General features: G+C 54.1%; 5 protein-coding genes and 1 non-coding gene across 6 annotated transcripts; 2 read left to right on the top strand and 4 right to left on the bottom strand.

Moving 5' to 3' along the window:
* Window positions 1-362: 362 nt before the first annotated feature.
* V2A60_007696 (transcription elongation factor DST1) lies at window positions 363-1,573 on the bottom strand (the record flags this gene model as incomplete). The annotated part of the gene is made up of 3 exons (XM_083258978.1): window positions 363-371; window positions 442-1,209; window positions 1,439-1,573. 3 exons carry the CDS (start codon window positions 1,571-1,573, stop codon window positions 363-365), a joined length of 912 nt encoding a protein of 303 aa, XP_083115104.1.
* Window positions 1,574-2,117: 544 nt separating this feature from the next.
* V2A60_007695 (ssDNA endodeoxyribonuclease RAD2) lies at window positions 2,118-5,573 on the bottom strand (the record flags this gene model as incomplete). The annotated part of the gene is made up of 1 exon (XM_083258977.1): window positions 2,118-5,573. One exon carries the CDS (start codon window positions 5,571-5,573, stop codon window positions 2,118-2,120), a length of 3,456 nt encoding a protein of 1,151 aa, XP_083115103.1.
* Window positions 5,574-6,035: 462 nt separating this feature from the next.
* Window positions 6,036-6,473, top strand: V2A60_007694 (LSM domain-containing protein; the record flags this gene model as incomplete). The annotated part of the gene is made up of 2 exons (XM_083258976.1): window positions 6,036-6,146; window positions 6,255-6,473. The coding sequence occupies 2 exons, from the start codon at window positions 6,036-6,038 to the stop codon at window positions 6,471-6,473; spliced, it is 330 nt and encodes a 109-aa protein (XP_083115102.1).
* A 352-nt stretch (window positions 6,474-6,825) lies between these two features.
* On the bottom strand, window positions 6,826-8,101 carry V2A60_007693 (Eisosome component PIL1-domain-containing protein; the record flags this gene model as incomplete). The annotated part of the gene is made up of 4 exons (XM_083258975.1): window positions 6,826-7,602; window positions 7,676-7,809; window positions 7,917-7,977; window positions 8,045-8,101. 4 exons carry the CDS (start codon window positions 8,099-8,101, stop codon window positions 6,826-6,828), a joined length of 1,029 nt encoding a protein of 342 aa, XP_083115101.1.
* Window positions 8,102-9,805: 1,704 nt separating this feature from the next.
* V2A60_007692 lies at window positions 9,806-9,891 on the bottom strand. The gene has a single exon. It is a non-coding gene; the product is annotated as a tRNA-Glu (tRNA).
* Window positions 9,892-10,838: 947 nt separating this feature from the next.
* Window positions 10,839-14,468, top strand: V2A60_007691 (uncharacterized protein; the record flags this gene model as incomplete). The annotated part of the gene is made up of 3 exons (XM_083258974.1): window positions 10,839-11,489; window positions 11,541-12,406; window positions 13,073-14,468. The coding sequence occupies 3 exons, from the start codon at window positions 10,839-10,841 to the stop codon at window positions 14,466-14,468; spliced, it is 2,913 nt and encodes a 970-aa protein (XP_083115100.1).
* Between the last annotated feature and the right edge of the window lie 485 nt (window positions 14,469-14,953).

Here is a 14,953-nt window from a genome sequence, read left to right as displayed (position 1 = left end):
AGAAAAAGAAGGAGAAAAAGCCCAGCGCTGCTCATGTGTTCTACGAATGGAATGATATACCCCTTGTGTACATTTACTTTGCACAGCGTTTAGAACTGAATCGGTGTCAAAAGTGTTAAAAAAAAAAGTAAAGTTGCTACTGTAAATCCGATATGCGTACATGAAAAACTGGCAAGCCTTGTTCTTTTGTTTCACGAACCCCCTAGAAACTCCCTGTGACGAAAAGGACGGAAAAGAAAACACCCCCTGTTGTTGATCTACACCCCTCTGGCGATAAGTAGTCCGTGAGGTCCTACTAAAAAATATGTAGTGTGAAAAGTAAGAAAATAAGATAATGGCGATGTTGTGCTTTGCCTTGACATTCAGGAAAACTAAACCAGATGGGTTAGACACGAAACACACAAAATGTAATTGTTTGCTTCAGGAGGGGAGTTCGCTTACCTTCCAGCGATTGCCGCAATTCATGCACTCGCAAAACGTCGTCATAGGCTCATCTGCACTGCGTGTCTGGGCCTGTGTGTAGCTGACCTTCTTCTTCTTGCACTTGCCGCACTCGAGGCTGTCGCTGATGCTCTTCTCGGCCATGGGAACCTGGGCCTTTTTCATGTTTTCCTTTTCCAGCTCAATCTCCTTTTTGCGCTGGTCGTCGCTCTTGAGGTCGTCGTCCGTCATGGCGACGAAGCGCTCCGGCGGGATCTCGCTCGCCATGACGCTCACGCCCAGCGCGCGGTTCGACTTGTTCTTGAGGTTGGTGAAGAGCGACCGGATCTTCTTCTTGTAGTCGGCGCCCTCGCCCTTGAAGTGCGCAAAGGCGGCGGCTTCGACGGCGACGGCCTTGGCGAGCACGTCCGACTCCGAGGCCGTGGAGCGGAACGCCAGTCCGTTGTAGATCAGCCCTATGCAGCTGTTGCGCACCGTCGATTCGGTCCGCTTAATGTCCACGCCATCGGCGTCGTATTTGCGCGTTTCGGGGTCGCCGGCGAATTTCTTGGAGCTACCGGCGGAAGCGGGCGCGGAGGCGGCGGCCGCGGCGGGAGGGGACGACGCGGCACCCGAGGCGGGGGAACCGAGCTTGGACTTTTGCAGCTTCGAGTGCTTTTCTTGCTCGACGAGCTTCTTCCACTTGTTCACCAGCTCGGCAGCCGACCGGGCAATCTCCTTGTTGGCATTGGCCCGCAGCTTGCCGACAAAGACACCGGCGCGGGTCGCCTAGAATCAAGCAATGTCTGGTTAGTGAAAAAAGCGTCTTGTGACGGAATCGAACTGTCGTCGCGCGCAAGATCGAGACAATGACGAAGCATAGGGCGTCGCAAGGGTGTTCGCGACGAGCATCGCCAACCTGTGCGAGCGTCTACAGCACGCCTTTGCATCCTGCGCTCCATCAAGCTCGGCCGAGCATGAGCAATCTCTAGCAGCAGCGGCGCAGCATCGCACGTACCCGAAGCATCTCCTCCGTTGGCGCTGCATCCTTTTTCAGCGATTCCAGCAGGCGCAGAGCGTTTTCGGGCGCCTCGTTTGCGGCGACGCTCTTAGTGAGCGCCTTGATGCGCGACTCGAGCTCTCTCTGATCCATGCTAATATTTCGTGAGGGAAGTGAAAATGGACGGTAAAAGGAAAAAAAAAAAAGGAACAGCCCTCGCCTGACCAATCACTGCGTTCTCTTTCTCTTCGCTGCCCGATGTTGCAAGAAAACGAAAGAAAGAATGGTGTGAAAATGCGCTGGAGGGGGGGGGGGGTCGTGGTACACGCAGTGGCACTAATCTAACGTTGCCTCAAAAGCTTGGGTGAAAACGCGGCCACCGATTCCTGGCCGAGCTTTAGCCGACAATCGTCATCGCTTGCGATTTGTGGGGCGCGGCTTGTGACGACTTGCCTGATAGAGCCTTGTAGAAGGTTCATGATACAAGATGACGAGACGCGCAAACTCCGATACAGGAGATTACAGTTTGGTATTGGGTGACTTTGGTGTATCGTGTCGGAGGTGTCTCTGAAGCAGTGTTCCCGAAAATTTAGATTGACAATGGTACAAGGTAGAACACAATGGGCGGGTAGCAGAGCCCCCATACCCCGGGGTAGCGTCATTTGTAAGCTTGTAAATAATGTATTTCCTCACATATCTACCGCTTTTGGCGTTTATTTATTTGTTCAGAGGCTCCATCTCCCTCTCCTGCTGTATTCTTCCTTAGCTTGTCCACTGCCGCCGCCATTCTCTTGCTCGTGCCCGCAGTCTGGCGCGGCGCAAAGGCTTCCCTCGCACCAGCGCCGACGCCACCGCCAAAAAACTTGGTAATGTTGCTCTGCGTGCCCTCTACCTCGCGCTTGTTCATGTCGCGAATCACGGGCACGAGCACCTCGTCCGTGCGCTCCTTGCTCCACCCAATCGTCGCCATGAGGAACTGCCGCAGGCCCTCCACGTCGGGGACACCCCACCTGAAGGCCTCGGTGCTGCTGTCGACTTGCGGTTGCAGGTAGGCGTCGTCGACGGCGAGATTGGGGAAGCCCGGTGGCAGGAACAGTTTCGTGGCCTGCGACCGGCGAAACTTTTTGCGGAACGGCGAGCTGGCGTCCTCTGCCTTGGGCCGAGACTGGGACTGTACCGCATCCCACCAGGCGCGAAAGTCGCTGAGGCCGTCTTTGCCGGGGAACTCTGAGATGATTTCGACAGCGGTAACGGGACCGACACCGGGCAGGCCCTCCGTGTAATCGGATCCGAGTAGATGTGCTAGAGAGATGAGCTGCTGTCGTGAGAGCGAGAGGTCCTTTTCTAGCTCGCTTCCGAGGTAGCATTCGACAAACTTATTACTGTTAAACATGTTCTTGTAGACACGGGTACCTCCAAACAAAAAGGTATCAGAATCATCGGTGACGATACCGTCCACCATGCCCAAACGCACGAGCTCAGCACACTGTGCTTCGGCTTCCATAGGCGCCGTAATATACGGAATGCCAAACAGGCGCAGCAGGGATTGGCACTCGGAGATCATGACCTGGGTAACTTCATCCGCATCACGCCGGTCCTTCTTTTGTTGGGTGCGCAGTTGTCGGAGCTCTTTCTCATAGTCTCGACGGTTCTGCTCCATGGATTTCTGATTGAGTTCGCTGGCGAACCGCGCGTGCTCTTCTGCCTCTTCCGCCATTTGCACCAGAAGCTCCTCTTCCTCTGGGTCACTGTACTCGTTCTCATCTGCATCGCCAAAAAGTTCATCATCATCAATGGTGACCGGTGCACTAGCGTTTCCTCTCTGCTTATCAATCACGGCATCGTCAACGGCCTCTGGCTCAGGAGCTGCCGTTTCTTCGGCAACCTGGGGAAGCTCGATATCTTCAAATTCCGGCTCAGGAGACTCGGCATCTTCCGGGGGCGCAGTTGCTTGGGGAGTGACCACAGACTCAGCGGTGTTGGAGAATTGTGATTTCGTCATTGTGGACTGAGGCTGTGTCGGTTGTTCTGCTTCTGTTTGTACCTGGAGGTCCTCAACTGCCGGCTCGGGTGCCGGAGATGGTGGTACCTCGATGATTTGTATATCACTGTCATTTTCAGAGTCCGATTCAATCTCAATCAACCGCTCTTGCATTTCCTTTCTTCTCCTGCGCTCCTCGTCTTCCGCATCCTCTCTATCCTGTGCATTGATCTCTCGTTCGGCATCTTGCTGCTTCTTGAGAGAATCTCTGATATCTGACTCGTCAGCCAACCACGGCGGTAGTTCTGGCCCTTGATCGTCTTGGTCCTCAACCGTAAACCCGCCCCCCATGTCACTCTCGCCCTTGTCTTCTTCAGCATTGACAGTGGTAGATGTGTCCGGGGCGCTTGTCCTGGTCGAAGCGTTGGCCGGTTTCGATTTGCCAAACAGGGAGGATCCCCAGCTGAGCTTCGGAAACGGCAATGGTCCATCAAAGGGGTTCTTCTTATTTTCCAGGACGGGCCGTGGAGGTGGCGCGGCTCGCTTCTTAGCTTTACGGGACCGTGCCATGACAGCCTGCATATCGTCATCGCTGTCACTGTCCTGGTTCTCTGGCCGCTCTTGACGTTTTGGCACCGCAGCATTGGATCTGTTGTTTACAATGTGCGCGATCATGGAGCCGCCGTGAGCCGTTAGGGGCTTGGCAGCTTCCACTGCTTTTTGCGTCCACTCAGGCTTGTCCCCAATTGGCACATCCTCAAATAGGTCATCATCCCCTGCCGTGTCATCCTTTGCTCCATGCTGTGTTTGTAATGATAAAGCAATAGCAAGGTTCAGATCGTCCTCCTCTTCGGTGTGAATGCGTTTGACAGCTTGGGCATCGGCTTCGATTGCAGGGGCGTCGGCCAGTCCGCCAACAAAGAGTGAGTCTTCTTCCGTATTAGATGTTTCTTTATGATTTTGGTAATATTGCTGACGTCTCGAGGCAATATCACGAGCAGCTTCTAGGCTGGCTGCGGTAGGATCGTGTTTAGGTAGGCGATTCAGACCTTCGATGGGCACATCCTCGAAGTCATCCGCGTCATCGTCGTCATCTTCCTCCTCTTTCGTTTGGTACTGGATCTCTATCGCATCCACATCAATAGGCTTGTGCGCCTCGCCCATATCCTTTTCCTTGCTGACGACGCCCAGTGCCCAGCCGCCTTCGGCACCCTCATTCTTGACAAGAATATATTCTCTGTCTTTTTCACCCGCCACGCGGGCGTTGACACCTAGTGTCAAGTCGAGGCCGGTCATGCCAACTTCATGCATGAGCCGCTGAGTAAGATGGTTTCTCTCCTTGACACGCTCAATCTGAAATCTGGAGAATGCCATGCGGTCCGGGAACATGTCATCAAGCTGTTCTTTGCTCAGTCCCATTCGCAGGCGGCTTCGTAGTCTTGCCGCATTCAGAATATTGTATCTGTCGGGAGGCGGGAGACTCTTGAAAAACTCGCCGTCAAAGTCAATCTTGCTAAAGTCATACAAGTTGATATCCTCGCCACTATTGAACTGGCGGGCATACTCTTCTAGTTCCTCGACACTCATGATGCGAGGGTCGTCTGGCTTACCCATGGACGCGATGCCGCCGTCCAGCTCGGGTAAATGATAGGCATCCTTTTTGTGAAACTTGCGATTGCGCTGACGCTCCTGGTTCGACAGGCCAACCTCGTCGAGGTATACCATGTCCCTGGTATCGGTAATTGGCTCTTCCTCGGCCTCTCGCGCCGCCTGGGCGCGGCGCTCATTCTCTCGTCTGCGCTTCTCTTGCTCCTCCTCGGCCACGCGCTGCATCTGCACCGCAAGCAGCTTGCCCGCGGTACGTACGGCATCGTCGCGGCGGCCCTCGCGGCGTCGCTGGCGCTTCTGGATCGTGGCCCGTTTGAGGGCCGGCGCGCCGCCGTCAAAGACGAAGACTGGCTGGATACCGAACCAGAGCAGCTTGCAGATGCGGCGGAAGAAGCCGACAACATGGGAGTTGCGGAGCGCGTTGCCCTCCTTGTCGCGCACGGCCTTGAGGAACTGGTATATCCAAATCGAGGCATCGACGGCAAGGCGCTTTCGGTTGAGCGTGGCAAGGTTTGTCGGCCGCGCGCATGGCTGCACTACGGTCCAGAGACCGTTCACACCCATGGCAGAGGCTACGGCGCTCTTGTCAATGCGCTGTCAGATGGACCAGTCTTCTTTCGAGTGCTGGATTGATTCAAGTCATGATTCAAGGTGTACTTTTAGAGGCTAGCGTGCCAAAAAGCCTCGCCTGCAGATTGTGTGTATTGATGAAGAGAAGAGCGCCGCTAACCTGCGACCAGCGCGCGTGCATTGCAAGTGCGTGAAGAAGTTCACTGTTGATGACGCATCTGTGGGTGGCCACCCAAGCTTATTAGTACAGTGGAGCTGGCGGGCAAATGCTCGCCTACCTACTTTATCTACCTACCCACCAGGAAGCGGCAGTCTGCGAAGCCACGGGGCGGGCCTATTTTTTTTTTCCTCCCAAACCTGATCAACGGCTTTTTCCATTCCCGGATATCGGAATCGCTACGGCGGCGCGCGCCGGTTCAGACGTTTAGTCTAGTTTCCGGGACAGCCGCAGCAGCCATGGACAAGGAGGCGGCCCACGAGTATCTGTCGTCGCTGCTGAACCAGAACCTGCGAGTCGTCACGACGGACGGCCGTCTGTTCTGGGGCCAATTCAAGTGCACCGATGCTGTACGCAGTAAAAGAAAAAATAAACGCCCGCGCCTTTCTGCAACTGTTCCTGCTCTGCCCTGCGTCGTGCTCTCTGCTGACTGCGCTCCCGCCCTCGTGCGGCTCTAGGAAAGCAACATCGTTTTGGCGCATACGTACGAGTACCGACCACCGAGCGAGGAACAGCGGGCGCAGGCCATGACACAAGCTGCGGGCGGCAACGTGACGCTGGACATGACATCGCGGTTTTTGGGTTTGGTCGTTGTTCCTGGACATCGCATCACCAAAATGGAAGTTGAGCGCTTTGCGAGTCAGATGGGACGGCGAGATAGTCACCACGTTGTTTAGGCGCATGGCACGTTATGCAACTCAAAGGCATCAGGGCGGATTAGGCAATCAAACTTCTTCCTCTAATATTTAAGATTTGTATTAAGCAATAAGAGTACACCTGATAGAAACAGAACCACTAAACTAGCATATTGAAGCGTCAAATCTAGGCCGTGAGTTGGCTTTCGGGGTATACCTCGAAACACACTCCTCCTCCGTAAACACATCAATTAGCTGCCATTGCTGTCATCACAGAATAGCGAGCCTGTAATTCTCCAAAGAATCGCTTGACCTTTTCCCATCATATTACCCACTATATTTGTGTTCCATTTTCGTTTGAATGTTTTTCATATGGTTCATTATTGTAGCCACTTTAGGCGACGACAGCCTCCTGGGTGCGACCGCGGTGCTCACTGTTCAGCCCAGCATCGGAATCGAGGTCCTCCTCTTCTTCCTCTTCCTCGGACTCCTCGCGCCAGGAGCCGTTGTCGAGGGGCGCATCCTGCTTGGAGAGGTCGTGGCCCTCGCCGCGGTTGCGAAGGTTGTTGCGGCGGCGCTGGGACAGGCCGCGGGAGCGGGTGGAGAGCTTGGAAGAAACGGCAGCGTTGGAGCTGACCCAGCTGGTAAGGGCATCCTCGCAGTCCTGAATGATGGCCTTGCTAGCCTCGTAGCCGTCGTAGGCAGCGCGGGTCTCACCCGGAGTGACGGGAGTATCGTCGATGAGCTCGAGGAGGTGCTTGCCGTAGCCGGCGATGATGGCGACCTTCTCGCAATGCTCGCGGAGGGCGTCGAACTGGTAGGTGTAGGCAGCCTTGACCTTTTCGCGGGTGATGTTGGAGAGCTGGGCCTCGGCGACGAGGGACTCGGCCTCGGCACGGACAAGCTCCTGCTCAAGTACAACGATCTTGGGGGAGTTGGGCTCCTTGTACTTGAGCTGGGCAATCTGGTCGGTGATCTTCTGCTTGCGGTCACGACTGGGCTGCACGGAGGCCTCGATGTTGCGAATGCTCTTCATGGTGATGCGGTACTGGTCATAGCGGTCGACGTACTGGTCCTCGAGCTCGCCAATCTCGTACAGCAGGACACCAAGCTTGTCGGTGACGTCGGAGACGTCCTCGTCGGCGGCCTCGCCCCAGACGGAGAGTTGTTGCTGGCGACATGTTAGAGCTGATTGGCTGATGAGGGCGCTTGAGCAGCTTGAGCAAGTGCAGGCGAAAACTTACGGCGACGTCCATGCGCTCCTTGGCGACGGTCTCGAGACTACGCATGACATTCTTCTCCATCTTGACGAGCTGGGAGAGCTTCTTGGCCAGGTCGGGGCCGAAAGCGCCACCAGCGTTGCGGCGGAGGGCATGGCCTGAGAGTGGAGGCGTTAGCTTCCGATGGCATCAATTGCAAGCTGGTATAGTGATCGAGCTCGGTCGCATCAATAATGGCGCCATTTCCGTTGCTGAAGCGACTTACCAAGGCTACTCTTGCCAAAAAAGCGGCCTGACTTGGTGGAAGAAGGAGGGGGAGGGGGGGTCTGTCAGATGCGATGGTTAGCTTGCGAGAGCCAACAGAGGAGCGAATTGGTCGGTGAAGGTGCATACCTGGAGCTGCGAGGCAGTGGGAGCGCGCGACTGGCGCATAGAGTATGTGCGATGCATATTGAAAGGGTGGAGGCGGGTGGTATGAGGGTCTAGATTGGGCAGAAGCGAAGTCGCTGCGTGCAGGAAGACAGACTATCGAGATGATCTATTGATGTGCAAATCGCAAAAGTATCAACAGGGGAAAGAGTATCGAGACAGCTCGCAGAGACGGATGGGGCGGTGCCGATGGTTTTAAGAGGAGTGGGTGGTGAGCTTGGTTGCTTGCAGGGAAGAGGAGCATGGCTGTCTACTGGTAGTCTGGTAGCGCATGGTTTCTACGGCTACGTCATCCTTTTTTCTTGGGAGTGGGTCGCCTGCCCAACCCTGCTTTTGGGGGGGAAACTGAGTTATTGACTTTTTTTAGGGAGCTTTCCAGGTACTGCGACAGCTGGAACACGGTCATAATAGCATGATGTAGTTAAATGGCTGGCAGGCTGGGTACACCTACTTACCTCGCAACCTTGCCTCCAGGCTCCAATGCAAGTCTATGCAAGTCAATGTAAGTTCTCAATGCAAGTCCCAATGCACACACCTCCCTCCATCCTCATCCTCCTCCCTCTCCCCCGCCAGTCACGGCCATCAAACCCGCTTTCACAATCAATCCATGATCCATCTTCTCTCCATCCACCAGCGCCTCCCTCCTCTCCTCCACATCGCTCGTGCGACATGCACCTTTTCTCCCTCTAAAACCTTACCTGCCCCAGTTGCTAATCCGGCGCCTGCCAAAACATTGGAGCCTGCGCAGGGGGCATGTCTGTTTCTGCCGATTGAGCCCAGAGGCGTCCAGAGGCGTCTCCGATCCAGCAGCCCTGTCCATATTGAGCCTGAGCGAGAAAGAATGCACAAAGGCGTCTCCTTTCTATCATATGCCCCGGCATGTTTGCAGCGCGCTGCGACCAATCATCTTCATCGAGCCATTGTCGCAGTACTTGTACAAGGACTGCCCGTCTCCTCTGGTCCGTACTACCAGCCCGTCTGGCTATCCGTATCTTCCGCTACGTACAAACACACACAAAAAAGTCATCACGACTGGTCGCCTTCGTCGTCGTCTTCGTCCGTGGGGCAGAGCCCATTCCAAATGCGGATGGCTTGGCTGCCACTGCTCCAAGCTTTTCGCTACGTTAGTTTCAGGCTAAGCTCGAGAATGACGAAACTTGAACCATGGCCAATTTCACATCATCGCCCGCGCCTTGTCCGTTGTCCCTTGTCCGCTGGCATGACCAGGGGTGTGTGTCTGTCATGGCGTCCAAAATCAGGTTTTTCGTCACGACTATTTGCGTTCGTTGCACAGGTGACCGACGGTTCGGCCGGCTCGTCCAGGCCCCGGATCATTAGCGACACGATTGATGATTAGGCTTGGTGCTTGCCGCTGCACTGCCACCTTGTACCTGGGGATCGCAGGCCATCGCCGCCATCGCCGTCATCTCGCTCCGTACTCTTAGATTAAACAATGCGTTCCCTGCGCCACATCTACCACCGAGGTTACAGGCGTGGCTTGAGAGTTCTATAGCCTATCCGCATCGAATGCCTTTTGAATGACTCTGGTTACCGCGTAGCATTGCACATTTTACACTCGCTATTACTGGTCAAAGTGACAGCCATACACGTCCAACGAGATAAAAGGATAGGAAAGATACGCTGAGAGCCATTATATGGCTTGCCGACTCGAACTTCTCGACTGTCAAGTCCGAGACTAAAAAAAAAAAGTACATCAAGTTGGATCTCCGATGCGGGGAATTGAACCCCGGCCACTGCGGCACTCAAGTATACCTGAAAGCGCAGGATCCTAACCACTAGACGACATCGGATGTACTAGTGAGTTGCTGAACAGGTTGGACTTATTTATCTATATATTACTGAACAGACGTAGCCTACCTGTAACCGAGATCTTTTACAGCCGGGCACCACGATTGCGACTCAACGCATGGTCGCGTAGTGACCATTAGCTAGGGGGAGAGTCTAAATGCGAGTAAATGCTGCCGACCCCTCAACGTATATCAGCAATACTAAGTAATACTCCTCTCTCACTGGTCGTCTGGGTCTTGACAGCTTGTCTGGTTTTATTGGGTTGTCAAATTATTAAAACCTTGACTTTTGTACCGAGCCGCTGTGCAAGGCCCCTTGTTAGTTTGGGCAACACCCCCATGCGCTTCTCCATTATGTCACGAAAGACGAGGACTGGTAGGCAGCTATATTCGTCGGTGTACAGTCTACTCGTTGGTCTTAAGCACATGATGAGTCCACTGCATGCATTCCACCCAGCTACTTGGCCTTGAACTTGATATGTTATACGTACAGTCTAAACATGCTGGAATGGGTAATATGTAGTATCTGTCAGATCCTCAGAGGGACGCGAGAACCAGCCTCGCTTCGGCTTCCGTTGAAAAAAACCAGAAGTCGACGGAAACTGATCTGAGCAGAAATATATCCATGTAGTCATATACAGTGCTGATATGAAGAAAGTGCGCCCCCATCAATACGTACCGGGTAGCCTGGTGTGGGGGTGCAGTTGTATGGCGATGAGTGACCTCGAAATTGAAATTGCCAGACGCGCGACCGCGTAGGCGCACCCGTAGCCTCGCCACCACACCACTTTCCGCGACTACAACAACAACATCGCCCTCTTCCCCGGAGACAATAATACAAATCCGCGGCGCTTGCACCCCAAGGGCAGCGGTTTTTAGTGCCATGCGCTTGTTAATGACCTGCGGAAGGGGACGCTCTTTGCGGATCGAACGGGATTGACCCTTGCGCCATGTCGAGGTTTGACCGAGACGCCGATTCGCGAGCGTCGTATCCCGACGATTTTCGCCTACGATCTCCTGCCCAGCAGCCATACACCACCCTTTATTTTAACCCACCTACCGCATACACCTGCCCACCAGCCGCAATCCCCCCGCCCTCCTCCATCCTCGCGGCTAATGGACCGCCTTCCCACCTGGCCGGCTGTGGCCCAAAAACATTCACCCCAAGGTCTGGCACACCCGTCAGCTCCAAATTCCCGACCAGCGATATGCTGCAGATCGCACGGGAAATTAGCCCACCACCTCTTAGAAGGTCACAGGCACGAACCGAACCCCAGACATTAACTGCGAGCAACACCGGGCCTTCAACAGTACTGCAGCGTCACGATACCCCGATACAAACAACACAGCTCGCCACACCGCCTTCGAGATCGTCTCGCGCCAGCACTGTGCAGAAGCATTGGAACGAGGCCGATCTCGCAAGCGCTCTGCAAGACTTGCTGAGAGGAGTGCGACAAGATCATTCGCGACTGGTCACACAGGCGATTGAGGCCACCGCGCCTATAGAATGGCGCGTTCAACATGGTGCGAATCTCTTTGAAGGACTGGGGAATGGCCCTGTTCCGCATAGGAAAGGAGAGACGATGAGAATCAAGTTCAAGGTATGCTGAAAGCGTGGTGACCAAAGAAACCCTGCTTACGTCAAGAACCAGCAACATTTGAAAGCTCGCAAGGATGCGCGCGAGGAGCATCACGAGATCATAGCAATCAAAACCATGAAGGACAGAGTCCCACGATATCGGTTCCATCATGTCGATATAAAAAAGAACGTTCTCACGGCAAACACGATGTTGACTTTTGTCCCACACTTGCGGGATCTTGACAGCAGCGAGGAGTCGAAATATAACTTGTGGCTGAAAGAACTCGAGGAAATTGATACGAAATCTGGATTCAAGCCGATGAACCGGGAGGAAAAGGTCATACTCACAATCCAAACTGAGCGCGCAGCAACCGTATCTTTATATTTGGATACCTGGCTAGATAAGCTGGGTATACCCAATTGTACAAAGTCTGCGCTCGTTGCCTATATGGCTAGCCAAGATCTTGACGATAATATTGCGCCTCAAAAGAAGACGGACATTATTCGATCCAGCCGCGAGACAACTGACGGTGATCCGACCAGTCTTGAATCAAGAAAAGCTGCGGCACTATTCACGAACGCTTTCAAAAGGGCGTTCGATAACAATGATATGGCACTTGCGAGTAAAATTGAGCTTCGAAGGATTCTATTGCTCGAGGAGTCTGTCGACGGGGTCTTGGACCCTAAACCTGTGGCAAAGGACGCAGCTCCTATACCACAAGGGGATGTGGATGAGATTACCGAAGCGCACCTTGCTACCTATAGCATTCTCGGCTGTCTCATTTGCTACAGCCATTCTTGCGACCATGGCGAATATGACAACAAGAACCTCAAACGGACTTTTTCCCTGGCAGCGGTGATGCCGCTAGCTGACCTTCTGAGGCAACGTCGGCGGAGGCTGATTACGGAGGACGCGGATACCCGCGAAAATGAGCTGCCGTGCCGGCGGCAATGCTATCTCTCTCCCCCCCCTTCAGTGGGCCAGATGCGGGAGGAAAGAAGCTGGCTGGAAGAGGAAATTGCGCTTTTGAAGTCTATTTTCTCGACAATGAGCCAAAGCAAGCTGCGTCGAGACCCAATCTGCTTTGCGGCAGATATTCTGGATCGCGAATGTACTGCCGTATATGACAAACTTGATTCTCTAGCTGTTCAACTGCCAGAGGCTGTGCGTATCGAGCCTTCGCGAACCAAAATGCTGTCATGGTATGACAATCGCCGAAAAATTCTGATTGGAGACTGGCAAGACCATACAATAACACATGAGCACCAACGCCGTGAAATAATCGAACCGTGTTCACACGAGGGTTCTTGTACACCACAGAACTGTACTTGCGTGAAGGCAGGCATCTTGTGTGAAAAGTGGTGCAAATGTACCGCAGATACGTGCTCATATAAATTCACCGGATGCGCATGCCACGCCACAGGCAAGAGCTGCCAGGCAAAGCAAAAAGAAAAGCCATGCATCTGCGTTCAACTCAACCGCGAATGTGATCCAGCGCTATGTGGAACCTGTGGTGCTCTGGAGAGAGCGGATCCGCACAATGCTGAATCGGACATGCTGCATGAGACAGGCTGTCAAAACTGTGAGCTGCAACGCGGACTCAGCAAGAAGCTCGTCTTGGGACAGAGTCAACTGGATGGAGTGGGATATGGGCTGTTCACGGCTGAGGACCTGGCGCAGGACGATTTCGTCATTGAATATGTTGGTGAGCTCATTACTCACGACGAAGGCGTCCGAAGAGAAGCTCGTCGCGGCGATGTATTTGACGAAGATTCCAATATTTCTTATGTCTTTACGTTGCTGGAGAACGAAGGCATCTGGGTCGATGCTGCCATCTACGGAAACCTCAGTCGCTACATCAATCATGCATCTGAACACGACCGCACTGGGTCCAACATCACGCCTCGAATCCTCTATGTCAACGGCGAGTATCGAATTAAGTTCACGGCTCTGCGAGACATTCGAGCTGGAGAAGAATTGTTCTTCAACTACGGCGAAAACTTCCCGAACCTCACTAAGAAGCTGCTCGACACTAAGACAGGCGAGAAGCCAGCGGTTCCGCGGAAACCAGGGCGACCGCCGCAGTCAGCTGCCAACAAGGGCGTTGCAAGAAAGGCGCCGAAGCTGGAACAGAAAAAACTGGAGCGCAAAAAGCCCACAGCAAAGCGCAGAAGGCGCCGAACCGTTGCGAACGGTGGCGAGGACGAGGAGGAAGACATGCAAGCGCCATACATTTCTCCGCTTAACCGACCAGTAAAACGTAAACGAGGATTAGCAAAGCTCGATTCGGATGATGATAGCTATCATATGCGCGGCGCTACGACGCGGAGACAGTGGCAGGAATCAATCGCAGAAGACGAGGACGACCTGGGCGAGGAAGGGACGCCGAATGGCGGTGTGAGGACTAGGCGTAGCCTTCGCGCCAGAGCATCCCAGACACCGACGAAAGTCGACAAGTCCAAGGTTGCGGGCAGACGCGGCGGTGCACGGCCGGGGAGTGGACGGCCTAGGAAACACCCACGACCCGTGCCAAAAGCAACACCCGAGACGGCCCAGGCCGCGCGTCGGTTACGGGAATCGCCCCAGAATCCGCCATGGCTCGACAGCTCGAACGAATCTCCACGCACAACGCGCCAGAGGCGAGCTGCACAAGACGCATCCGACGAGATTCAGGATAGCGACGACTGGTCTACCGGAGGTGAGGATGCTCCTCCAAGAGCCCACAGGCGAGATTCTCAAGAAGGGGAGGAAGAAGAAGACGAGGACGAGGAAGAGGCGGTAGGCGAGAGCGAGGAGGAAGAGGAGGACCAAGATGAAGAAAAAGCAATGGAAAAAGGAACAAGAAAAGAAGCACAGGCAAAAGAGGAGGAGGAGAAAGAGGAAGAAGAAGACGAAGAGGAGGAGGAGGAAGACGACCAAGATGTGGTTGTGCGAAAGCGATTGGATCGGGCGACTAGAAACCGGCGGCCGCCGGCTAAATTCCGCGGTGATGATTTTTGATATTTGTAGCGCAGGAGCGCTAGTCACGGAAAAGCTACAAGCAGAGGCTGCTTATTCATTTGAATTTGGGTCATGGGCGTTGGGCGTGAAATGTACACCGTGTGATGGTGAGAGGGGATTTAGCTACTGGTAGAAGGTAGATGGGCGGCTGGCATTGGCGGCACAGCCGCCGTTTTTAATGAACATTTTGTGGCTACATTTGACAATGAAAAGAACCGACTTCGAAATCACATGTACAGCAGGCGGGACATGGAAAGCGCGTTCTATGCGTAGCATCCTTTACTATGCGTGGCCTTCGGAGACGGACAAGAGATCAATTACCAGCCACTTGGTCAGCCACTTGATCAGCCCCTCTGTGAGCTTCAGCCACACCGTTTGCTGACCCTGGCAGTGCTGAAAAACGATGACGTCGCCAGGTCGTCAGTCAAGCTTGCACACAGAGCTTCTAGGCCCGATCCAGCGGGAAGCTCTGCAGTCACCTCTGC

This window comes from Cordyceps javanica, chromosome 5, assembly GCF_051103115.1.
Source record: "Cordyceps javanica chromosome 5, complete sequence".
Taxonomy (NCBI): Eukaryota; Fungi; Ascomycota; class Sordariomycetes; order Hypocreales; family Cordycipitaceae; genus Cordyceps; species Cordyceps javanica.
Note: the sequence above shows the minus strand (reverse complement) of the source record. Positions and strands in the feature narration are given on the sequence as shown.